Raw genomic sequence first — 26,539 nt, forward strand, 5'->3', positions numbered from 1 at the left:
CCAAAAAAATCTTAAAAGTCGCAGTTCAGAAAAAAGGATGGCCGGGATTCTTGAGTTTCACTTGGCTTGTTTTGGATCATTTCACGGCTGCATGAACATTTGTGATCAAGCTTGACCCACTTAGCAGAAAGGGAAGAGAGAACTTGGCAAAAGAGCCGGAATACGTGCTTCAGCCCATCATTCTTTCAGTTCAGTGCAGCAGGACGGGAAGTTTGGAAGTGACCTAAAGCCAAACAGAGGCCATTATACTCTCTTCTGCATTAGAGCCGACTTACTAGGCCTGTGTTCCGATACCCGAAACAATGACGGGCACTATGAACCCTGGCAGCACTTGCGAATTGTGGCACAGGCATATTTATTATTTGTAAAGGGCAGCCACAAATTAGGACTTTATAACAGCAGCAATTTGTTACATAAATGGTAAAATACTGTATATATAAAGAGATAACTGTGAATTCCCTGTTGACATATAATTTTCCTGATGTTAATTGGAGAAAAAACAAGTAGGAGATGGGAGAGGCATAGGTCGTAAGAGAGCTAGTGGTGTGGTGGTTAGTATTACTGCCTTTGGAATGAAAGGTTGCAGGTTTGTTTCTCCACCTGTTGCTGTAGTATATCTGAGCAAGGTATTTACTCTCAAATTACCCAGCTATATGAAAGTGCAAATACATTGGCATTGTATGTTGCTTTGGAAAAAAGCATTAGCTAAATGAATGTGAAATTGGAGGGAAAAACTCTTGAGACATTCACTCAAATAATAATGTAAATATTCCTTTTTACCACTTTGAAAAATTGAAGGTAAACTTGAAATGCAACTTAAATCACGGCTGCCTATGTATGACACTTTTGCTCGTACACAGATACCTGTTGCAGTGCTATATTGTACTGTACTGTACCGCAAATCTTGAGCAAAATTCTACATAGACTGGATGAACGTGTCACTTTCATAACTGTACCGCTAGAGGGCAGTTTGAGTGAAAATCCCATTCTCAGTCTTCTGCTCCTCTTCATATTGCCCCCCCAGCACATGACAGCTTTGCACAACAAATGTCCATTTTTACATTACAATCGAGTTTATCATAGTCACTCATATTTAAAAAAAAAAAACACTAATGATAAATAAACACTTTGATCTCAGTAATACGTACAATCGTGTATTAAAGTCAGTGCCTATGTTCTGTTTTCATAGATCCTGTGAAACGTGTCATTGGAATGTGTAGTATTACAAACAGTGTATGTGAACTGTCTTAGATTATGTGTATGTATAGTTAACTGTTTATAGTATATGTATATTTGCCCCAATTTTAGATTACCGACTTAGTAAGTTAGCTATGTAGGTCTAAAAACTGTCCTTATGTCTAGTGTTGTATGTTTATATTTATGCTTATTTACACAGCGCCGTGGTCCTGCGAGACACGACATTTCGTCCCACTGTATGTCCACACATGTAGTGGAATGACAATAAAGCTCGACTCGACTCGACTCGAACATAATTATCAAATTAGTGTATTATTATGATCAGCTCATGCTAATGTGTATGGCCCTATAACTGGTCTTCTCATTTCAGTGGTAACCGGCAACGTCAAGGTGCTTACAATTATTTACCCATGTATACAGCTGGGTAATTTTACCGGAACAATATAGGGTAAGCACCTTCCTCAAGGGTACTACAGCTGGAGGTGGGATTTGAACCTGTTTACCGCTGTGCTACCAACAGAATTCACTATGAGAATTCAAAACTGAGAACGAATACTTGTACGAATAGCAAAAGTTTGAACAAAAGGAGTAGCAAGACTTTTAAAAGCCAGACTGGTGTGAAAGCACAGACCCTCCCTCACTTCTCTTGTATGCTGACACTAGAAGGGAAACACTTTGAAAACATCCATCTATGAGTATCAGCTAATAAGGACAGCTGGTACTGTGGTGATGGGAGCTCCTGCCTTTGGACCAAAAGGTTGCAGGTTTGATTACCACCTCTGGCTGTAGTACCTGTGAGCAAGGTCTTACCCTAAATTGCTCCAGTAAAATTACCCAGCTGTGTAAATGGATAAACAGTTGTGAGTCTCTCAACAGTATGAAAAGCATCTGCTAAATGTGTAACTGAATACTGGTTTCAAAAATCACATCATGATTAAGTGTGTCTTTTGCAGTCTAATTTCCCTTTACTGGTGTACACATGTGTTGTGTTTTAACAGACTGCTTGCATTCCTTGTCAGCAGAAGCAACTCCTTAAGAAACGGGAGGTTTCCTCTCGAAAGTGGCATTTAGTGGGAGGACAGTAACAGCAACGAAATTCCATCCCCTGTCGGCTACCCTCGACACGATGCTAATTACTCGAAAGACGTTTCTTTGCCTTAACTTTAAATGCATCCCTGTAGTTACATTTACACGTATTCATTTAGCAGATGCTTTTCTCCAAAGCGACGTACATCTCAGAGACGGTTAATAAGTTAACGCAGTTATTGATGTTATATCAGCCAAGGATCCCCAGAGTCTCCTTTCTATATATACTCAAAGATGAACTCATAAAGAAGAGGTTTATGTTGCGTATTTACGTAAAATCCCTTTTCCTGACTGGATGCAAATGACTGCTTTAAGGATGTGGCCTCCTGGTCAAAACCAGCACCGTTAACGCAGTAATGATTCGCGTTGTACGTGGCATGGGCCATTTTCCTTCTTAGGGTGACAGCTATGGCCATATCTGTAACTGCTCTTTGGCTCCACCCCATGTGGGCTCATTCAATGGGTCACGCAGAAGAGCTGCTTCCTGGAAGCGGCGGTGAAGGGTACTTATCAGGAGTACACAGTCCAGTTTGAAACCCTAGTCTCACACACACACGCACACACACACGCACACACGCGCACACACACGCGCGCACACAGACATAGGACAGCCCAGGAGCCACACTATGTCATGTGCTTAGCGGTGTCGAGAGGAACAGCGTGAGTACTTTTGCTTTTCCTTCTCATTCTGCGACTTATTCTCACTCCACTTTAACCACCTGTTTATTCCGCGTTCCGATACCTGCTCTCATAGTGAGGATCTAATCTGAACAAACACAATATACAATTATTATGTCCACTCATCTTATATACTTTTCTATAGGCAAATATAAGGTTTAGCTGCCTTGGATGAAATTCCAGCACAGGCAGGAGTTCACTGCTTGTTTAAATATGATATTTTAACAGATTTTCATTCCCTTCAAAGCGATAAATAGACATTTTCAAAGAATAAACATATCTGAGCGCCACATTTGGAGCGTTATATAAGTGTCACTTGTGAAAAGCCACTTTAAAAGCATTTAACGTTAGTGTGTTTCTTAATTCGTGCTCTTCATAGAGATGATATTTGGAAATGAAATGATACATTTTCATATGCACTGAATTTGTAAAAAAAATAAAAAACTTGATGTTCTAATTGTGATTCTAATTCAGTTCATGTACGGGCAGGCAGTTAGCAGCAATGATACTGCATATAAATCAGAGGGCAAAGGTGCAAAGGTGCAAAGGTAAAGGTAAATAAAATGCATTGAGTGGAATTTTGAAAAGTTCATTTTTTACGTGCTTAGTGCTGTTTTATTGCACAGGCTGCTCTGATTTTCTCCTTAGCTGTTATGAAAGAGTGAAATGCACAAAAATGAATAAATGTCCCTTCATCTATCAACCTAATCGGTTTAAAAGGGGTTGTACTGAGGGTCAGTCTTTTCACATATATTTTACCAGTAGTTGCTTACCTTCCTTTTTAACACTGCATGTAATTAATTGAAATGTACATCGTAAAACAGACCGAATTCATTCTGGAAGAGGTGACACGGTTTCTGCATGTTCAAAATGTGCCCCTGTCACGGTTGAATTCACTCTCTCAAAGGTGCCACAACACTGCAGAGTTCAGTTTGCGTGTCATGCAAATGCTGGATCAGTGTTTTAAAAAGAAATACAACCTACTGATCTGAGACAGCAAAGTCAGAATATAAATGAAGACAGCATATCAACATTGTACGTACGCTCACGTTACCTAAACACAAGAGCTGAATTGTAGCAGGAAGCTAATTTCCTGAGTCATTATTTATATATACTGTATATAATATCTAGTTATAATTAATCATATACATATAATTTAGGACTTCATAATTTAGAATGTAATTTTGAAAGTTCTTTCCTTTATGGGGGGAGCATTGGGTTTGGCCTGGTCCTGCTCTCGGGTGGATCTGGGGTTCGAGTCCTGCTTGGGGTGCCTTGCGACGGACTGGCGTCCCGTCCTGGGTGTGTGTCCCCCCCAGCCTTGTGCCCTGCATTGCTGGGTTAGGCTCCGGCTCGCCGTTACCCTGCTCAGGACAAGCGGTTTCAGACAGTGTGCGTGATTCCTTTATGGAGAACTAAAGTGTTTTCCCCGACAAAGCTTTTGATACAGTCCTTGTCTGATATTGCTGTTTTGCTGCTACATGGATTTTACAGAAGAAGCTCCTTGTAGAAATGAGAGTCAGTCAGAGAACGCAATGGTCGATTGTGTCGAACAAATTTATGTTGTTGCCAAGAGGCTGGCAGAAATGGGTCTGAATGACCTGGGTTCTGTGTTCCTTCTTAAAGCATGGCTTGTATTCCAGAGAGAGACAGAGTTCTTTCCACCACATCAAGACCCAAACTGAGATCTGTCAGACTCAGATTTTGGGACCCTTATGAGTGGAAAAGGTAAATGGCCAGAGATGGTGAAGTGCAGCACTCTTGCTGGGGTGTAGATACTGTACTGATCTAATACCTTAAGTAAAAGTAAATTTTTAATCAGATAAAAAGGTTTTTTCACCACCTGTGACTTTTTCCCTCAAATCTACAATATTTTGTCTTGGTAGTGCTGAGCAATAGAAACAAACAGTCCTCTCTAGTTCTCAGTTTGTTGACAGGGAAGATTTAGATATTTAAAAAAAAACGTAAAATCATACAGGCGTACAAAATCCTGATTCAAAAGTAAATTTCTAAAATCATACACAGATTGGTTATCAAGCTGTTTTTCTGTTGAATAATTTTAACAATAATCTAATAAAATTTAATTTGAAAAAAACAGTCCAAAAATGTGTTCTGGGAGAATTGGTCACTCAAAATTATCCACAGGGTGTGTACATGTGGAGAGAGCGAATGTGTGTGATTGGAGTGTAGTGTCCTCTCCAGTGTGTACCCTGCCTCCTGCCTTTGCTTCTAGGATAGCCCTAGAACTATTTACAGTATATGTGTCGTATTATTTTATTATCATCCTCTACTGCAATAAAGCGCTTTTCACATAAGTGCTGTTTCCCTTTGTTTGAGCTTTAGCAGCTGCACATTTACTGTAAGTTACTTAAAATTTAATTATATCACTGCAGCAGTCTTCCTTGCAGCTCTTTTCCCATGTTATTGTCTGTGTCAATATTTTTCTGTAAAACTTTAAAATTATCTCAGAAGCTCCATCCAGTATTGATTGTACTGTTGAAGTTGTCAAAGCTTCCTGAGCTCCAATAATTTTTGTGGTTGTGTTCTGACATTTTGAAGTAAAAAATAAGAATAATGTAATATGGTAAGCAAGCTGTGGCAATGTGTGAAGTTTTATGAATGACAATAATTTGAGATTCTGTTTTACAGAAACAGTCGTCCACTTCAACAAACCATCATCGTTATATGTTACCAATGACTCAAGAAGATCAAGTAGTGAGCCATTTGATCCAGCATCCTGCTAGGCAAGCTCCTCAGTCCCCACAGGAGGGACCCTCATCCACTGGAGGAATGGAGACCGCACGCAGGAGATGGGTGATCCAACCGCTGTCCCCTAAACTGGAACCAACAGATTTAAGGAGCATTCTCGCTTCCAGCAGAGAGCAAAGTGGCCAGGAGAGGAGATGGGCCATCAACAATGAGCAAAAGCAGAATGGCTCTCTTACCTTGGTGTTCCCTCAGCACTCAGTAACTGTGACATCGCAGAAGAGTGAGCATAACCATGATGTGTTGGTCCGGACCAGTCAGGTCCAGGTGTCTGAGGGGGACAAAAGCAGGAGCTGGGATGCAAGCTGTCCCAGCAGTCCTAGTAGCGCTAGCAGCACCGAGTCCCAGAAAGGATTCTACTCCTTCGTGGATGAAGAGTCAAACCCTGAAGCAGAGAAAACAGCAGCTTGGATGGCCTCCCCGGAGAGACAGGCCAAATTGGCAACTTTGAAAGAGGAAAATGGTTTTAAGTTACAGGCCTACAGTGAAGAGAGAAAGCCAGAGAAACTGTTTCAGGACAGCAACGATGACTCGCGCTATCAGATAGAAGACGCAGAGGCTGTGGAGCGAGATGAGAGGAATGAGATGCAAGAAAGGCTGGAGATCATCCGCAGCCAGGCCCCCAGGAAGAAGCCCACTTTCACAGAGCAGTTGGGTGCACTTGAAAGCGTGGACCTGAGCAACTCCTCGCAAATGTTGGAAGGGCTTAGTCTCTGTTATAGCCCCTCAAGTGCAGAGAAAAGCCACACGGGGGCTGAGCCTTCCACCACTGACACGGAAAGGATCAGCTTCAATGCAGCACGGCAGCAATTCCTGAGCATGGAACAGAGTACGTCCAACTCTTTCCTTCAAAGTAGCCAGCAGCTTCCCTCATCTAAAAGCCAGGAAAAACCCTTCCAAGCAGATGGAAAGTTGGTTACGTCAAGGAAAGGTACTTGTGACAACCCTCCTGGAGGTCAGCCGATAAGTCCATCCTTTGACCTTGATTTAGTGCAAAATAAATTGTTTGGAAGCAAAAGGGTGACTGTGTACACCTCTGAAGAAAAAACAAACATGAATCAAAGCTGCCTCCCTGACAACCTCAACTCTGAGTCGCTGTATTCTCCAAGTGAACAATGTATCCTTCATAGTGATGACTCCAACAAAGTTTTGGGGCAGGAAGAAACTGGTAGTGGGCCTTCATCCCTGGGTATGACAGAGACACCCATTGAGAGAGAGATACGCGTTGCCCAGGAGAGGGAGGAGAGTTTGCGGCGAGAACGAGGCATAAAGCAGACTGATACAAAGGAGATGGTGGAAATTAAGACCAAGCCTTTATTCTCCCTGGCAGGCCCCTTTGCAGTGCCGCTCAAGGCAAAGGAGAAAAACAGAGTGAGTTTCTTCATCCAGCGGGAGATTCAGATGGAGAGCCAGAGGGAGGTGGACCTTCAGAACCAGGGCAAAGTGCCAGGTCTTTATGACCGTGGGACACCCCAGGAGCTCGAGGACCGAAAGAGGGTCTTTGAGCAGCAAAGAGATCTGGTTCCAGTGATGCCCAACAAGACAAGTGTCCCAGGAAAACAGGCTGATGTTATGCAGGCCGAAACAGGAGCTGAAGACATCACCAGGACTTCACAGACTGCTGTACTAGAAGAAAAAGAAAAGAGCAGTATGTCAGCAGAAGAAGAAGTCTTGCCTCCTTGCTGTCCTCACAGGCACCCTGATGAGAAGGCTCTACAGCTCTTCAATACCGGGACCATCTTAGAAACCATTTCCACGAAGGAGGGAAATCCACACACTCCACAAGACCTGTTCTCCCTGACCAGGGAAGATAACATCATCGCTACAGATGGTGCAGGAAACAGAGTCGCAACTTCCTGGACCCCAGCTGTTGCGAGGACTGCAAACACAAATGCGGTAAACTCAGGCGATGTCCCCTCTTGGCAGGAAGCAAACAAAGGATCAACTTCAGCAAGAGGCAATAATTCTGCAAGGTTTACCCCTTTTCCTTATACCCCTCTCTCCACACCTACTGGTTCACCTTCACTGAGCAGCAGGCCAATCTTACGTCAGACTGGGCACCACGAGAGGTTCAACCTGAGGCCCCGCAAGGTCCATACCCCTGAGGCGATCCGCAGAGAAATTGAGCAAGACCTGAAGCGAGAGGAAGAGCTCAGGATGATGCGGGAGACCAGTGTTCTTTCTACATCTCAAGATGTCCAAGATAGGGTGAATCAGCAAGAACTTTCTACAGATGATGTAGAGAATGAGACCCCGCAACCTGTTTTAAAAAGTGAGACCCCTAAAGTTCTGGTGTTGAAGGAGGAAACCGAAGAAATGAAGGAACAAGTCACCCGCGAGGAGACAAGCAAGCAAGCAAGCGACCTGTCCTTCTCCTTGGAATCAGACACTGTTGATCATCAGCAAAGAGCACCAACCACCTCCAAGGGGCCAGGTAAAAGGTCACAGTACCTCTACATCGCCCAAGTGCCTCCTTTAATAAATTATTCCTCTGTGATATTATGACATATCTGCCAGACAAGATCACGTACACATAGCTGGGGTTCAGCTTCCTCCTCCTTTCACTGTATTTGGATACTGAACAATTGCATCCTAATTCTCCTATTAGGCAGCATTTCATTTTAAATATGATGCATATGCTTCTCTTGTGGGGTGGAGTGGTGCAGTGGGTTGGACTGGGTCCTCTTCTCTGGTGGGTCTGGGGTTCAAGTCCCATTTGGGGTGCCTTGTGGTGGACTGGCGTCCTGTCCTAGGTGTGTCCCCTCCCCCTCTGGCCTTATGCCCTGAGTTGCCGTGTAGGCTCCGTGACCCCGTATGGGACAAGCAGTTCTGCATGTGTGTGTGTGCGCGTGCGCTTCTCTTGTAGACAGTTACTAGGCCTTCAGGGAGTGAATGAAATTTGTTTTTTGAACTTTAGTCATGTCATGTGAGCCACAAGTGAAGCTTGCTGTATTGTTGTTAATTATTGAAAGAGAAGACTGTCATTCTTTGGGGCAGCTAAAATAAAACTAAGTGACAAAATTCTTAACCGCAGGAACCGAAGCAACAGTTTAATATCTTACCCGGTATGATTTCCGAGCTTTGGTTTTATGGCATGCTCAGGTCGCAGTGGCAGAACAATACTGCTGCCTGCTGGAAAGTTTGCTGTATCGCTGAGCATTTCAGTCCCTTTGGGGATATTGTGGACTTGTCATGTGAAATGATTCACAACCTTTTTAAAAAAAAACACATTTCCGCCAGTATGCTTTCTAGGCTCTGGAAGCTGAGTACGTCACCCGTACTTATTTTCAGTCATGGTGTGTGACGCGTTCATGTTTTACTAAGTGATGCTTTAATGACTGTACACCATGGTAAATCATGTGATGATGTATTGAACTTTCTTACCGTCGCTGATTATATACGAACGTGTGTTGGGTGTGAGAACGGTGCATATCGATTTATGAAGTATATTTGAAATATCGACTGTCGGTTGGGTTTTCACAGAAAAGGTGACCGACTGGAGCACCCCAGTTCCAAGTCCTCGCCTGGTTCCCGGCTTCCCCTCTGTCTCCATTGTCACAGCCCAGCCCTGGAGCTCCCCACGGCTCAACTCCTCCACCTTGACCCAGTTCGCCGCCCTGAAGCCGCAGACCGTGAGGTCAGAGACCGGGGTCTCCCGAGCTCAGAAGGGTCTCACTGAAACCCTGCTGGATGACTTTGAAGAGAGGCGCGTCAGAATGAAAATAGGAGAGAATGCGGTGAGTGAGGCGGGAAACGTTTGTTGGTTTTTCTCTGCTCCTTAACTTTTGTGCATTGACTTGCACACCTCATCTGATGAGGTAACATTTAACATGCTTTTGTTTCACACCATCAGATTATCATCTGAGATGTATTTTTCATTGCAGTGCCAGGTGAAACATATCAAAATTAAGACTAAAACGCTTTCTCCTGGAGAAAAATTCAAAATTCTCTTTTGCTTCCTCTTTGAAATGAAATAGCCATTTCATAAAAGTCTTATGCAAGAACATTCTTGTAACATATCTAAAAACAGACACTATTTACTGATAGAACTGTCAGCAACTGATATTCTCTTTTATTGACTTTCAGTATTTGCTTCCCCAAGTCAGGGTCACCGTGGTCCGGAGTCTATCCCAGAAGCACAGGGCACCAGACTAGTTAAGGGTACACCCTGGATGGGACCAATGACATTCTGAGGTTTTTTTTTTCTTCTTATTTTTTTGTCTCTTAGTATGCTGGAATCCAGCCAAGTGATGATGTGAACAATGAGGTAGGAGGTTTTCTTCAGCTCGAGACATGTGGCGCTCTGAGCAATCTCCCTGCTCTCTGTGCCTTAAATTTGCAGAAACCGGTCTGTGAGCCCATGTGACCCATCCTGCCAACTCACTGTCTAACCCCACGCTATTGCAGCCCCAGAAGCCTATCTGTTTCGCAGCACTCCTCTCATGTCCTGATTTGCTCTCCCACTGAAGGTTCTGGAGGCCACTCGAGTCACCAGGCACAAAAGCACGCGGGCTCTCCAGTGGGAGGCAGGTGTGTTTGCCAACAAGGGAGAGGACTGAGTCGCTCGCTGCTAAGTGGCTGTCATCACAGCAAGCAGAAGAGGAAAACGCATCTCACTGCCCTCAGTACTGCTCTTAGACATCTTCACCCTCTCCATTCTTGCCACCTTCATCTCTTTGACCCACCTTTTGTCCACATGTTACTGAAAGCCTCTCTATGAATGCACCAGTTCATCAGCGCTCTCTCAGCACATCAGGACCTGGAAAACATTTGAATTAATTCCAGCTTCAACCAGTTTCTCTTATGGGAAGTTACAAAGATAACCGCCTCAATACTTATTTATTTTAATCTTTCACTTCCTGATAGTGGCAGCATCATCTAAGAACTGGTCTCACAAACACGGGAGCAATTTAATCAGTTGTACAAGCTGATAACACAGATGTGTGTTTTGACCATCCACTGACTGATCATTAGATTGGAGAATCTGGATTTTATAGAATGATAGTCAACTTGTACAGGAGTTTCATAATGCGTGAAGTGAAGTGTAGTCAAGCAAATCTATGAAAAAAAAAAAACTTTTAAAGAAGTCTTTAACGTATTACGAGTAACAAGCCACCTAGAAAGGCGGAGTTTTCTGTGTTACTTCATTCAACATGCCAACAAAATCCAGTCCATTTAAAAGGTTTGTGATGGTACAGACATGTTTTAATTCTTAGTGTAATTGCAATGGTGTGTGTTTTATTGGTTTGTATCAGCAGCAGCATTTTTATGAAGGTCTTTTGGTCATGGTCTACCTGGAATGCCAGAGAGGAGGGATAAGGATGTGTGAAACACTGCCCCTAGAGGCAAAGTGAGCTTGAGCTTTAAAATATAATAAATGTAAGATATACCCATATAAAAAATATAGTATAGTACTTATACACCTTTCAGTGATTAATATAAGTAGAGTCTGGACTTGAAATGTACTTAAAGGTAATTAACGAAATAAGCAGTGCGAAGAGGCAATCTAATGATTTACAGTCATTTAGTCCATGCACTTAGATTTGAAACAGAATGTTTCACCCGTTGTGGTAAAAATGCTTTGGCTGTGGCATATAAATCACTTATGGCTTAAATTTCACTTCCTTTTTGGTTACTACAAAAAGGTTAGGAAGTGTCTTGTAATATACTGTTTAATAGAGAAACTTGAGAATTTGTAAGTACATTGTGTTTAGGAAATACAAAGGGATAATTTGATATAGAGCATATTCTTTTGAAATGAATGTTCTTCAGGAGATCAGAACACCCTTCAGAGGTATGTTCTTTGGTTCATTTTTGTGACTTAAGTCATATCCTGAAGCACTAAATAATAGAAAAATACTGTTTGCTAATTTTAATTACCACTTTCTTTTTTTGTAGGAGAGGTAAATAAATGTACAGTATGTCAGTTTGACTAATGAATCCTTTGGATTTTTGCTATTTTTCTCAGGTTGCCAACACATTATCAATTTAATGCTGTTCAGTTTTGATTTCATGTGTCTGGTTCACAGTGCTTGAAAATGCTGCAAAATGCTCATGTTAAATTTAATTTTAGAGCATTTTTACAATATTGTTTATTAGAGAAAACCATAAATTCAAGAATCTTCTCTCTTTTTGTTTTCAGGCAGTCAGTACAGTTCAGATGGTATTACTTTTGCATTTCACCAGAAAGGGTGTAATGATTAAGGTTATTTATAATTATGTTGAAATGATGCATATTGCTTACATATACTATAAACATGAAGTTTTTATACAGAGACTGCAAATATTCTAGTTTATTAATTTGAATGTGTAACACTTTTTGATGCTTTGATATTTTTTTAATTGTAATAATAAAATAAATTTATTTCACCAGTTTATATCTATCTATTTGCTATCTATAATAACATTTATGTTATGCAGAAAAATGTGTTTGCTAATTGAGAATTAAATGCACGAGGTCATTATTGAAAGAGAACGAATTGATTCAACCTCAGTACTGCTTCACTTACAAGCCTGGAAAACCCTAAATATAACATTATTGCTTGACCTACCAATCTTTAAAAAAAAAAACCCTTGATAAAAATACTCCACGTATATTGCACTGAAGGGAACCTTTTCAAAACGTTTGCTGATGCAGTTTTAACCTTGTTTACTTGTCTTTTGCTGTTTAAAATGTTGCTATGTGTTCAAGTCATCACACAGGTTTATTTAGCCGATACTTTTCTCCAAAACAATTTACAACATTAAGGTTACAATTATTTACCCATTCATACAGCTAGATGATTTCATTAGAATAATTAAGGGTAAGTACCTTGCTCAAGGGTATTAGAGTAAGAGGTGGGGATCAAACCTGCAACTTTTAAATTTAAAGGCAGTAGTGCTAACCACTATGCTACCAGCTCTCTTGATGCATGGGTGCGTCTGTCCGTCCATCCGTCATACAAACAGTATAACATCACCAGTGCCACAGTGGTTCTCAATTTTTCATTGACAGGTGAATAAAATTAAGCCACCATCTTAGAGTGTGGTGCTCCAGGTCATGCGCTCACAAAGAAACCATTTGTCCAAAAGTTTTGGCAAGTTAGTCAAGTGTTAAAGAAAAAAAAATCTGTACAAAAGATTTACAGCCGCAACTAAATATGCAGAACTCAAAATTCATAAGGTAATGCACCGGGAGGGGCATTAACAGGGAGCTCATTCTAGTAACCCCAGGGTAGTTTTTTCAAAGCTTTCTTTTGTGATCGAGCGGATATAAAAATAGAACCTTGCTGAATCAGCCGAGTGGGTAACTGAGAATTCCCCCACCGTTCTTCCAGCGCATGCAAGCGACATGTTCCGAGCTCTTAGATCCATTTCATAACTATTGCTTTCAGAATTTGTGTCCATCTCATGTGGCTACAGGTCCACAACATGCTCATTCCACCCCCATCAAAGCCACTGCTGTGGTTTCCCCACCTCTCATTTCTTACACTTTCAGTTTGCCCCCTTCTGACTTCTGCATATACTCTCCCTGTTCCTTTTTTTCCTTAACGCTAAGTGCCAACAACAGGAGGATGTTCAGACCAGTTCTAACAAGCGACACTGAGATGGTGCCTCGCTGTTAGCCGTACGAGAGCGACAATCGCTAAGTCATCCGGGTACGTACACTTTCACTCACCTCTCTAGCAGTAAAAGGAGCGGATGGTTCCAGAAAGCTCAGATGAAGTAGAACAGATCAGAAAAAGTGTTCAAAACTGTGGTAAACGGCAGCGGTTGTGCAATGGGACTGATATTGATTTTGTGTTCAAAATTCCCATGCCAACAAGCTACGTGTACACAAGTTTCTAGTTCTCTCGAGCTTTATCATAAAAGCCATTATTTTGACACCCGATACTGGAACATGTGACAAAGCATCGGTGTATTTTCCTGTACTGTACATTCAAGTAAAAAATACCTGTTATTATATGAAGTTTGAAAAGTAAAAATTAGCTTTGAAATTTAACCGATTCACCGTAGGAATGTCCAAATAGGGCAAGGATTTGTGGTTATCATTCCTGTGCCGAGACATTATGTGCATAAGACTGGTATTAGAGTAATGGATTATTTCGATATAGTTTAGAATTCTTACATAGTAGAACTAGTACAGTAAACAGGGTAGGACAGGGTAGTAACTTCTGGATACCTCCCTGTGTCAAATAGCAGCAATGGGGGCTTTCCTGACCCTGGTGGAGCCAGTAGTGGTGATTAACACTGTGGGAAGCTCCTTCTTCAGTGTGGCCCTGACACTGGCCGTCTACAATCGCACCCTGGAGCAGACGTCGGGTCACAGTGACCAAGCTCAAGCGCAGTCCTCCCACTTCTTCCTGATCCACAACACTCTGGCCTGCTTGCTGTCTCTGGTTTCCACCGTGCCGCTGGGGAGGCTCTCAGACCGCCTGGGGCCGCGCGTCTTGCTGACGGTGCCGCAGGTCGGATCCGTGTTGAGCAAGTGCTTCCTGCTGCTCTTCCTCCTATTCCAGCTGCCCCTGGGAGTTCTGTATGCAGGGGCGGCAGTATACGGCCTCAGCGGCGGATCCCCGGCCTACTGGGGAGGGGTGGTGTCCCTGGCTGCCCTCAGCTCAGGCCAGGGTGAGCGCAGCCTCAAGCTCAACATTGTCGACTTCTGCAGCGGAGTGGCAGGTGTGGTTGGAGGGCTGGTCGCTGGTTACATCTACCGTGTGGGACAGTCCGGTGTTGCTCTCACCCTCACCAGTGTGGGGCTGTGTTTCGCTGGTCTCCTCTACTCCACCTTCCTTCTCTCCTACCCCGTACCCTCAGTCACCCAGAGGCACAGGCTGCCTCAGGGTGCGAGGCTGCAGGATCGCAAAGCCGTGGTGCTACTCTTCTCAGCACTCATGCTCTTCCTGCTGGGCATGAGCGGTGCGGAGAACGTGTTGTGCCTCTTCGTGCTGAAGCCACCCCTCAGCTGGGACTCGGTGTGGTCCGGCTACGGCAGGGCCGCCACCGACGCCATGTACCTCAGCAGCTTCCTGGGTGTGCTGCTGCTCTCCCGTCCGCTGGGGGACGTGGCCCTCATTCTGCTGGGCATCGTGTCCAACTGCACTGGCATGGCCATCATGGCATTCGCCACACAGAGCTGGATCTACTTCCTGGGTGCGTCTACCTCTCTCTCGTAGACACGTACACACATAGTCCTCTGTTGGAAAGTCAGCGCACTTTGCTTGATAACAGCTGGTTGTATTGCATGTCGCACTTGCAGCTCGAGGAATAATGATGTTCGCCTGCATTCCAATGCCCACACTCAGAGCACAGCTGTCCAAGATTCTGGATGCTCAGATGTATGGTAAGACCATGAGAAATTCAATCTGTAACATCATGTCTTTCATTTCATTCTTCATTGAATGAGAAGTAATTTCATATTGCCGTAATACTGTCATTAGATGTGGTGTCTTTCTTGAGGCTTCGTATTTGTTTTGTGCATCAAATGAAGACGTCCTGTTTGACAAATACACACTAATTGTAAAATCAGTCCAAATAAAACCAGTTTCTATTGCCGGGGTCAAGTTCTTCCCTGGCCATGCCACTCATACCTGCCACTTTACTGGCACTGCGCACGACCCCCACTATTCACCTTGTAGTTGGTGATAGCTCCACATTGCCATTTCGGGCTGAGTCAAATCAGGTTTCGTGAGTCACCTGGCCAGATGACACTCTCCACCCCCAGGCTTGGTTTTAGGGGCAGGGTACACTCAGTTTTTGTATGTGGGGGCCTTTATAGACCATTCTTCATCTAGGCTCTCCACCCTGACCTGTTCGCCAAACAAACTCCAACCAGGAACACCAGACTCCAGTTCTGAAGATCAGCGGGACACAAGTCCCACCACCATGCCAGGGTGATGGACCATTGAAGAAGGGGGCGCAGCTACCCCTAGTAGAGGAGTTCAAGCATCTCAGGGTCTTGTTCATGAGTGATGGAAGAGGAGAGCGGGAGACTGAAAGATAGATCGGTGCAGTGCCAGTAGTTTTGTACCCATCTGTGTTGGTGAAGCAGGATCTGAGTCTTTGTACAAAGGTTACAGTTTACCACTCAGTCTACATCCCCATCCTCACTTATGGTCATGAACTTTAGGGTAATGACCGAAAGAGCAAGTCCATGAATACAAATGGCTGAAATGAGATTTCACCACTGGTTTGCTTGGCTCACTCTCTGTGACAGGGTGAGAAGGTCACTAGTCTGGGAGAGCCTTGGAATAGAGTTGCTGATCCTCCAGATTGAGAGACTGAGGTGGTTAGTGGCATGTTTTAAGGATGCCCCCTTGCCTACCATGGGAGTTTTTCTGGGCACGTCCCACTCGGAGGAGACCCCAGGGCAGACCCAGGACACGCTGGGAAGACTATACCTCACGGCTGGTGTGGGAACACTTAGGGATCCCCCAAGAGGAGCTTGAGAGTTTGGCTGGGAATATGAAGGTTTAGGCCCACCTGCTTGGCCTGCTACCATAGCAACCCTCCCCAGGACAGGTGGAAAGAAATCTGACCAACTGATTGACTGACTGGCTGTCTGTTTAAACAAGTGATCTTGTCTTGTGTGGAATTTCCATATGTTTAGATGAATGATGAACAAAAGGCACCACATTTTTGTGTCTTCTCCATATTAGATAACTGTGGGTAACCAAAGGTAATAAACTACTGTCTTCATTTGACCAAATCAAAATTTTGAAGCCAAAAAAATCTGCCATCAAGACCAAAACAAGTAAAGCAAGAAATCCTGCGTAGACCTCTGACCATGGGCGTGTTTGTTTGTTCAGGACGTGTGTTTGGCATGCTGCAGTCAGCCCTGGCCATCACGGAGGTTGTGTCTGTCGTGCTCTTCACCTCCATTTACCCCCTGACCCTAGACTGGTACAGTGGATTCTGCTTCCTCCTCTCCTGTGCTATCAGCTACCTAAGTGCTCTGCCTATTCTGTGAGTATGACTTCCAAACAGCGTATTTTATTTCAGTATTTATTGGAAGTTCGTACTCACTTACATACATTTAAAGTCGACTTTAAATTTCTAAAACTGTAATAACATAAAGTTCTGTTCAGAATGGTCAGTGATGAATTTTCAGACGTACAGACATTTTCAGACAGTTTAGTTATTTATTCTTAAATTTGCTTTCTCTACTTATTTTCCCCGGGGGGTGCGGTGGCGCAGTGGGTTGGACCACGGTCCTGCTGTCCGGTGGGTCTGGGGTTCGAGTCCCGCTTGGGGTGCCTTGCGACGGACTGGCGTCCTGTCCTGGGTGTGTCCCCTCCCCCTCTGGCCTTACGCCCTGTGTTGCCGGGTAGGCTCCGGTTCCCCCGTGACCCCGTATGGGACAAGCGGTTCTGAAAGTGTAGGGGGTGCGGTGGCGCAGTGGGTTGGACCGCAGTCCTGCTCTCCGGTGCGTCTGGGGTTCGAATCCTGCTTGGGGTGCCTTGCGGCGGACTGGCGTCCCGTCCTGGGTGTGTCCCCTTCCCCCTCCGGCCTTACGCCCTGTGTTGCCGGGTAGGCTCCGGTTCCCCGTGACCCCGTATGGGACAAGCGGCTCTGAAAATGTGTGTGTGTGTGTGTGTGTGTGTGTGTGTGTGTGTGTGTGTGTACTTATTTTCAAAGATTTCTTTATTGTGGTAAGACCACCCTGATTCGACTGACTTCCGCAGTGTTTACAGGTCGTGTCAGTGATCAATAATGACATTAAGAATGTTGCACATATTAATGGGTGGAATCTGTGAAAAATTGCACTGAATAGGGGTTTGTGGAGATTTATCATAGTATTTTTATTTATCGTTTTCTTATTTTTTCATAAATTTATCCTTTAACATTTTAAACCTTAATTTCAACGTGTCTTGAGAATAATAAATATTAAAACAAAATTTACAAACCATTACAAAGAGAATTTCATTTATAGCTGTATCCAAAAATTTTACAGAAATTAGCCCATACACAAGTTTAGTGACATCAATATTACACTTTTAACTATTGTGATTTAGGGGTAAAAGACAAGGATTATTTCAAATCGAGGAGTTACAGTCAGACTTCTCATCTTAATTGCATTTGTGAGTTCAGGAGCAAAGTGATGCGCAAAAAAAAAAAACAACAGAAAATTTATTATGTGAGGAAATTATACGTTTTGTCATGTGCCTGTTATTTTCATGTATATTTTCTTGATAACTAATAAAACACACTTTTTAAAAACAAACTCAGAATGATATAATAGGACAAATAAATATTTGGTCCACGTGAACAGTTAATCATCATGTACATTTTGTTCTGTAAGCGTGAAACTGTAAACTGGGATGTTCTCACTGTGTTTACAGTACAGTGTTATGCATCTTTTTCTGCAACACTCATATCTGTTCCAGTTACCTGAATTGGAGTTGGACCAGACGAGGATACCAGGCCATCCCCGGCACAGACAACACGCAGCACAGTGTAAATAACATAGATGACTAAATGTTACGTTCTGACATATGAAATAGTCCTGATCTTCATGTGCTCTTAGATTAAATTTAAAGTAAACATTTGCTCTGAACGTTTAGAGTATCGTAGTTGCATTTACTGCACGACTGTTCAACGGTACAATCTTAGGATGTTTACTTACCGAGAACGTCACATAGAACGTGAATCATGTTTTTATTTATTTTAATGCTTATGTTTGAATGTGTTTATTTGAAATAAAACATGAATATTACAGCTGCACTTTGACTCACCTGAATTTGTGCTACTCAGCAGCTACAGTCTGCAGGCTAAGATGCTTGTTCACGGGCAAGTGGTTGTACGGCGTCTTCGGAGTCATTCTGCAGGATGTGTCCTGACAGACCCCAAAGGGCATGAGCTACTACGCTTGCAGATGGGTATGGTGGTGCTCCAGGGAGCGCTGATGCCTCGCTCTCCTGGGATGTGTGTTCTGACATGGGTTTGAATCCAACTCAGTCTGCGTGTGGAGGACTGGTGAGTCCAAGATTCCTATAGTGTGTGTAGGTGTGTGTTACATTGCTGTGGTATACAGATGGGTGAATGAATGTAGGGAGTTTAATGCGGTGAGTCTAACACCGTAAGTTACCTTGGGTAAAGGTGTCACTTAAATACCACATAATAATCATCGTCTGTTGTTTTGGAGGAGCGCTCCAGCACAGTGAGTCAGTGTGAATGTAATAGGCAGTCCCAAGGTGCACAGGTTGTTCTGAACCCTGCTGAGAAGCACATCTGGAGAGAAGCACCCAAGGACCCGGGTTTCTTCAGCTCTTCCTCCTCCTCGAAGCTGTTGCCGTATATCGCCTGCAGCTCCTGCTCCATCTCCAGTTATCACAGCAGGCTTGCAGCACGTCATAGGTAGGCCCTGGGAAGGCCAGGGGATTGGAGCGGGCCTGTAGGTGGCAGTAGAGCATTTGACTGTGGCTCATCGGGGCGCTGCTGCACAGGTCATGCTGACCGGTGCAAACAGATCACAAGAACAAGGCCAAAAGTGCATCCAGTTGACCAAATTAGAGCCAAAGTTCATCCTTATGTTATTCAGGTACTCAGGAATGTCTTCTGAACTAGAGGGAGAGCGTGTGGGTTTAACAGCAGAGAAGGAAACAGGGTCGTTACCTTCCGAACCTACGATTTTCCCAACTCAGTTTTTGTGCTTGTGCTTCAGATTTTTTTCCACATCAGCTGCACTCTTCATTTTTTCTCACAAGGAGTTATGGCATGAGAGTATTTTTCAGCAGTTTCCATCCACAGTCCTCTGACAATTCATTTTGCACCTTCATGGATGCAGTGATTTCTTGCTCTTCTGAGACGTGGGTCATCACACTGTGCTGGCTGACATCAAGGTCAGGCCTGTCTCCTTTTTACCGCCCTTCCCAAGACCTCGTGCCCCAGCCACATCTTCCTCCTTGCGCACTTGTTGTTGCTCCTTTGTCTTTTTCTGTAGGCCTTCATCAACCGAGCATCAAGATGTCATATTATTGTGGAATTATTATTAGCATTTCGCGACATTGTTATAAAACGCTGTTTACATCCCGCCACACGCAAACTCCGCGGCAGCGCTCGGGATTCCGCATGACACCATAAACACACAAGAAATCACACATCCGGATGCTGTGTTTATCATCGCAGGCGACTTTAGCCACTGTTATTTACGAAATGTACTCCTTACGTATAACCAACATGTTAATTTCCCTACAAGGGAGAAAAACAAATTGGACCGGGTGTACAGTAACGTGAAGGGCGCATACAAGGCTGCACCCCGACCCCACTTCGGACAGTCTGATCACATCTCAGTGTTCCTCTACCCTGCATACAGACAGCTTCTCAAGCAAGCCCCCCCAGTGAGTAAAAATGTAAAAGTGTGGTCTGAAGAATCTGATGAGGTGCTTCAAGACTGCTTTGACTGCACTGATTGGAAGGTGTTTAAGAATGCTGCCATGCGCGAGGACTGTACTGTTGACCTTGATGACTACACGTCAGCAGTAACCAGCTCCATTAGCACCTGCGTCAAGAACACTGTGCCCACCAAACAGATCCGGACATACCCCAACCAAAAGCCGTTGATAAACTGTGAAGTTCGATCCATGTTGCGTGCCCGCTCTACTGCATTCATCTCAGGCAATGCCAGTGGCTACGAGAAGGCCAGGTACGATCTTCGAAGAGCCATTTGGGCTGCCAAGAAGGGATACAGACTGAGACTAGAGTGTCATTACACTACGGCTGACACCCGGCACATGTGGCAGGGATTACAGAACATCGCAGACTATTGGAACAGAAGCAGGTGTGAGATCACTGACAGCCGCATCACACCTGACAAACTCAATGAATTCTTTGCCCGTTTCGAGGTCTTCAACAACGAACCACTGGGTATTAAACTGACTGGTGGGAACACACAGAACCCATCATTCACGATCACATCTGCAGTTGTGGCAAAGACTTTTGGGAAAACAAACCCACGGAAATCAGCCGGCCCAGGCAACATTTCTGGACGCGTACTTAGAACCTGCTCATCGGTGCTAGCTGATATCTTTGTTGTGTGTTGTTTGTCCGTCGTTGTTGACGAGGACCATCTAGTCAGACTGGGGTAGGGGCGGGGGTGCGTTGTGCATGCGCAGATGGCTGATTAGACCGATTTGCGCATGAAATGTTCTCTGACACTGCGGACATATGATTGTGCCATTTTGTTGGGAACGAGCGCCTCGAGATTTCCATTCCTGTCGTTTTTGCATGGCTAAAGTTGTTTTATTAGCTTCGTACAACACAGCGCCTTTATGTATGGAGGTGTGCCATCTCGTTCCCTTCTTTGCAGATTCTTCCCAGCTATCCGTGTCAATGCCAAATGCCTTTATGGATGATTTGAGCCTGTCCTTGAATCGCTTCTTCTGACCACCTCTAGATCGGTTACCTTGGGATAGCTCGCCATAGAAGAGTCGTTTGGGAAGCCGTAGGTCTGACATGCGTACCAAGTGACCTGCCCATCTAAGCTGGGAGTGCATTAGAATAGTGTGAACACTTGGTAGGCCAACATGGGCGAGAACCTCCGTATCGGGAACCTTTTCTTGCCATTTAATAGCAAGAATTCTATGTAGGCATGTTGTGTGAAAGTGGTTCAGTTTTCGAGCATGACAACTGTAAACTGTCCATGTTTCGCTCGCATAGAGCAGTGTAGATAGTACGACTGCGCGATAAACAGCAAGTTTTGTCTGCAGACGTATGCCTCTTCTAGCTGATAAAGCTGATATCTTTACCGATATATTCAATCTGTACCTTGCACAAGCCTCAATTCCCACCTGCTTAAAGAGGACCACTATCCTGCCGCTGCCGAAAAACAACAAAGCATCCTGCCTCAATGACTACCGACCCGTTGCACTGACTCCAGTAATGATGAAGTGCTTCGAGAGAATCGTCATGAGGTTCATCCAGACCATCACTCTGGACACTCTGGACCCTCTCCAGTTTGCATACAGACTGAACAGATCCACAGAGGATGCCGTCGGCACTAGAATACACACTGCCCTCACCCACCTGGAAAACAAGGACAGCTATGTTCGAATGCTGATTATTGATTATAGCGCAGCATTCAACACAATGATACCTTCAAAGCTCATCAACAAGCTTCACAATCTTGGTGTGCCACCCACCCTCTGCAACTGGGTTCTGGACTTTGTAACCGGCAGACCCCAGTCCGTTAGAATTGGGAACCACACGTCCAGGTCAATTACCATAAACACAGGAACTCCGCAGGGCTGTGTGCTGAGCCCCATGCTCTACACACTCTTCACCCATGATTGTGTGGCCTCTCAGAACAACACCAGCATCATCAAATTTGCTGATGACACGACAGTCATTGGACTGATAACAGGAGGCGATGAGTCGGCATACAGGAGGGAAGTGGCTGACCTAGTGAAGTGCTGCCAGGACAACAATCTCTCGCTCAGTGTCAACAAAACAAAGGAGTTGATAGTCGATCCACGGAGAAGGAGGGAGCAACACTCATCACTGCATATTGGTGAGACGGTGGTGGAGAGAGTGAGCAGTTTCAGATTCCTAGGTGTTCACATTACTGAGGATCTCACCTGGTCTCACAACACAACACATCTGGTCAAGAAATCACGCCAGCGTCTGCACTTCTTGAGAAGGCTGAGAAAATTTGGCATGCTAAACCAAATCCTCAGAAGCTTCTATAGGTGTGCAATCGAGAGCGTCCTCACCAGCTCTCTCACAGTGTGGTTTGGAAGCTGCACAGTACAGGATTGTAAGGCGCTACAGCGAGTGGTGAGAGCTGCTCAAACCATCACTGGAATGTCCTTACCATCACTGGAGAGCCTATACCAAGCCAGAACCATCAGGAGAGCCATTAACATCATCAAGGACAACAGTCACCCCCAACACAGCCTTTTCACACCCTTACCATGAGGCAGACGCTACAGGAGTGTTAAAGCCAGAACCTCAAGGTTGAAAAACAGTTTTTACCCACAGGCCATCAGGCTTGTGAACGACACCCATCCACTGCCTCTCGACCCATCACTGCAGACACAGTTCACCCTCTGAGCCTGAGAGGTATCAATTACCCCCCATCCCTCCTACACACACATACACATCCACAACGCCAATAACATCAAAGACCACAGATTACCTTCGCGTACCTTGCGTATGCAAATACCCCCTCCCCCCCAACTGTGAATAGACCCAATCTACCTCTGCAGGACTTTGCACATGTACAACTCCCATGTTTACATTGCGCACTGCACACTTTATATACGTATATAACTTTGTTTCTTGGATTTTTGCAGTAATAGTAATTTTTGTAAATTTGTGATTTTTTGCACTAATAGTAATTTTTGTAATTTGTGACTTACGCCCTGTGTTTTTCCTTCCTTATGTCCTTACAATTTATGTCATAGGCTGCTGAGAGGATTCACAAAGTAAGAATTTCATTGTATGGTGTAACAAACTGTTTACTGTACACATGACAATAAACTCTTGAATCTTGAATCTCAATTAACTTACTTTTAGTCTTTTAGCCACTGGCGCTTGAACTCCCAGAGGTTTTTTTCTCCCTTGCCTTTTGGTTGGAAGTTTTTCTCTTCCTTTCCTCCATGATCAGTTGGCTTAGTTACAGCTTTAATAACTGCATATTTCTTGTGGTAATTTCACATACAGCCAACTTTTTATTTGTATTATGCCTCTTTGTTCAGGACTCTGTGTGAAAAGTGCACACACACACACACACACACACACACACACACACACACAGAAACACTTGTCTCAAGTAGGGTCATGGTGAACTGGAGCCTAACCTGGCAACACAGGGCATAAGGCTGGAGGGGGAGTGGACACATCCAGGACAGGATGCCAGTCCATCACAAGGCACCCCAAGCAAGACTTGAACCCCAGACCCACCAGAGTCCAGGCACAGGCCAAAACCACCACACCAGCCAGTGAAAAAAAAAAAAAAAACGCTCTGTAAAAATAAAGTAGACTGAATATTATTGAAGCATAATCAGCATTTTTATTAAGCAAAGACCACTGACTGTTAAGATTGCCTTCTTAATTCGAGCCTCCTGTAATCCCATCACAGAGTGCAGGTTTTGAAACGTGAACACACTTAATTAGGGCAGCGCCCAACACGCAGGTCAAACCAAACCACACCGTCCTTCACTTAGTCACTATCAATGACACACGGACCGAATCCCCCTATCGCCACAGTGGAGCTGTTTTCAAACAGCGGTGTAAAACAAAGGTGAAAATGCCCATTTCACATTATTTCAGTGTGATTGTATGTACATTTGGGGGGCGTGGTGGCACAGTGGGTTGGACCGGGTCTTGCTCTCCAGTGGGTCTGGGGTTCGAGTCCCGCTTGGGGTGCCTTGTAGCAGACTGGTGTCCCGTCCTGGGTGTGTCCCCTCCCCCTCCAGCCTTACGCCCTGAGTTGCTGGGTTAGGCTCCGGTTCCCTGCGACCCCGTATGGGACAAGCAGTTCAGAAAATGTGTGTGTGTGTGTACATTTCCACTGTAAAATGTACTTCCCGTTCAAAGCTGATTTCATTTAGCTCATCTGATTATTATGTTATCTTTCTGACACATTACATTTAATTACATTTTTCAGTGGTCTTTAGGGTACTCTGATTGAACAAAAGCATAGGGAGCAGGAGAAACCGGAGGATCCTTCTGACATTAATATTTGGGACAGTGTCAGTCATCACTGCAGTCTTCGGGTCCATGAATGGTTCAGTGACAATCCACAATTCTCAGATGTCTTCCTTCCTTCTTATTCTCTATTTGTCAACCGTGCTGACGAATTTTTCTCACCGCGGTAGTGGAAGGAATATGGCAGAACCCCGATGAGCATTAACAGTCGTGCCCACGCAATGGAGATGGCTTGTGATGAAACAGTATTTCCCATCATGCTGTCTAGCCAAGAAACATATTGTTTTTTACTTTTTTCCAAAAACTAATCTGTGTCTCCATAAGTTACTCATTTGGATGTTTTTTTTTTTTTTCTTTTTGTACTGTGGTTTTCCTTCTGCAGTCAGTTTTTACATGAATTTCACCTAATGTATCTTTTACAAAGGGGGCGTGGTGGTGCAGTGGGTTGGACCGGGTCCTGCTCTCTGGTGGGTCTGGGGTTCGAGTCCCGCTTGGGGTGCCTTGAGATGGACTGGCGTCCCGTCCTGGGTGTGTCCCCTCCCCCTCTGGCCTTACGCCCTGTGTTACCGGGTAGGCTCCGGTTCCCCGCGACCCCGTATGGGACAAGCGGTTCAGAGAGAGAGAGAGAGAGAGTATTGATTTATCTGATGCTTTCCTTCAAAGCGTCATACAACTCAGAGAAGAATACAAACGAAGATTACACCAAGAGAAGGAAAGATCTGGATGCAGACATGTGACACTTGAGTATGGTCAATTTGTCACATACCACTGTATCAACCAGTATACATTGCATGAGTAGCTGCATAAAGGGTTTTTTTAATTATTAAGCAGATAACACAGTACATGCTTATTGAGTTCACACAAGATCAGAGGAGAAGTGAGTGTGAAAGACACGTGTTTTGAGACATTTCTTGAACATTGAGAGGGATTCAGCAGTTTTGAGTGAGAGAGGGAGGTTACGCCACCGTTTTTTCCTTGTGCTGTTACCAACTCATCAGCATCACCAGTGGGGCAGCTTGTAGCGTAGTGAGTAGAGCTGCTGGTGCCTTTGGACCCTATGGTCACAGGTTCAAATCCCCCCTCCAGCTGTAGTACACTTGACCAAGGTGCTTACCCTAAATTGCTCCAGTAGACTTACCTAACAGTATAAATGGATGAATAATTGTATGTTGTAAGTGAGTTAATGTAAGTTGCTTTGGAGAAAAGTGTCAGCTAAATTAATAAATGTCTCTGATAACAGTGTTTTCAACTGGTGTCTGATTAATATGTGTCCAATGGATTTGTGTGTGTGTGTTTTGACACTAAATTATGTGCAGCTGTAACATGTTCTTGGAGTTTGTTTGCTTTTCTGAGACAGAGGTGTATTTTGCTGAATTTAATTAACATTTTTCAAAAAATTTGTGTTCAAGGTTTTCAAAAAATGAGACGTTATTTGAGAAAATGTGTTTGCAGTTGCATTTTTTTTTCTACTTTGTAAAATTTCTGCCTGTTGTGGAGTGTCGGCCACCTGTAGTTCTGCCGTTAGGTGGCAGAAAAACACACTGAGGAAGAGTAAAGCTTCTTCTTCAGGGTAGCACTGCTGCCTCGGGGTGCCTGAGCTGTTTGGGTGTAGGTTCGAATCCAGCTCAGTGCACGTGTAATCGGCTTGTTCTCCTGGTGCCTCATCCAGTGAGTACCTGCCCTCAGTATTGCCCAGTATTCTGGAATCGGCTCCGGACCCCCAACAACCATGATCAGGACAAACAGTTAATGAACAGATTTTGTTCTTCCAGTCTTTACAGCTCAATTTTATTAAATTAACAAAGGAAAGATTTTCACATAGCCCTACTCATAAATAAATTGAAGGACATCTGTTTTACTCAGTTTGCGTAGATAAAGAAATGGAAAATGGTCAGAAATAGAACACCTCCAGTTTCATGATGCTTATGATGTTGTGGAAAACAAAATATTTTACCAAATATTAATACCAAATATTCACTGAAAGTACCACACCTCGACTGACAAATACCGCAGCTGAGAAAGTTTATTATGGGTTCCTGCAATGATTATGTTTTAGACCTCTGAGCAATCGCTAGTTTCATGCCATTCGCAAACAGTAACACAAATTCAAGAAATGATGATGTGTAAAATAAGCTGTGCTCAAGGGGAGTTAGGGGGTGTGGTGGCACAGTGGGTTTGGCTGGGT

General features: G+C 44.2%; 2 protein-coding genes across 2 annotated transcripts; both read left to right on the forward strand.

Annotated features, from left to right (window-relative positions):
• Positions 1–2,864: 2,864 nt before the first annotated feature.
• Positions 2,865–11,383, forward strand: misp (mitotic spindle positioning). The gene is made up of 5 exons (XM_018745800.1): positions 2,865–2,943; positions 5,611–8,161; positions 9,211–9,464; positions 9,956–9,994; positions 10,197–11,383. The coding sequence occupies exons 2-5, from the start codon at positions 5,647–5,649 to the stop codon at positions 10,284–10,286; spliced, it is 2,898 nt and encodes a 965-aa protein (XP_018601316.1). The 5' UTR covers positions 2,865–2,943; positions 5,611–5,646; the 3' UTR covers positions 10,287–11,383.
• A 2,472-nt stretch (positions 11,384–13,855) lies between these two features.
• Positions 13,856–21,090, forward strand: LOC108930533 (thymic stromal cotransporter homolog). The gene is made up of 7 exons (XM_029254789.1): positions 13,856–14,859; positions 14,966–15,049; positions 16,515–16,671; positions 18,093–18,162; positions 18,908–19,062; positions 19,904–20,586; positions 21,014–21,090. Exons 1-7 carry the CDS (start codon positions 13,911–13,913, stop codon positions 21,088–21,090), a joined length of 2,175 nt encoding a protein of 724 aa, XP_029110622.1. The 5' UTR covers positions 13,856–13,910.
• Positions 21,091–26,539: the final 5,449 nt, after the last annotated feature.

The sequence above is a fragment of the Scleropages formosus genome, chromosome 9, assembly GCF_900964775.1.
Source record: "Scleropages formosus chromosome 9, fSclFor1.1, whole genome shotgun sequence".
Lineage (NCBI taxonomy): Eukaryota > Metazoa > Chordata > Actinopteri > Osteoglossiformes > Osteoglossidae > Scleropages > Scleropages formosus.

What these genes read in the sequence shown, in the direction of transcription:
- misp (XM_018745800.1), top strand. Translation starts at nt 5,647, where the DNA reads ATGTTACCAATGACTCAAGAAGATCAAGTAGTGAGCCATTTGATCCAG. An exon ending in AACCACCTCCAAGGGGCCAG is followed by an intron (nt 8,162 to 9,210) that starts GTAAAAGGTCAC and finishes GGGTTTTCACAG; the next exon opens with AAAAGGTGACCGACTGGAGC. An exon ending in TGAAAATAGGAGAGAATGCG is followed by an intron (nt 9,465 to 9,955) that starts GTGAGTGAGGCG and finishes TTTGTCTCTTAG; the next exon opens with TATGCTGGAATCCAGCCAAG.
- LOC108930533 (XM_029254789.1), top strand. Translation starts at nt 13,911, where the DNA reads ATGGGGGCTTTCCTGACCCTGGTGGAGCCAGTAGTGGTGATTAACACT. An exon ending in TCTGGATGCTCAGATGTATG is followed by an intron (nt 15,050 to 16,514) that starts GTAAGACCATGA and finishes TTGTTTGTTCAG; the next exon opens with GACGTGTGTTTGGCATGCTG. An exon ending in ACTGGGTATTAAACTGACTG is followed by an intron (nt 20,587 to 21,013) that starts GTGGGAACACAC and finishes CCTTCTTTGCAG; the next exon opens with ATTCTTCCCAGCTATCCGTG.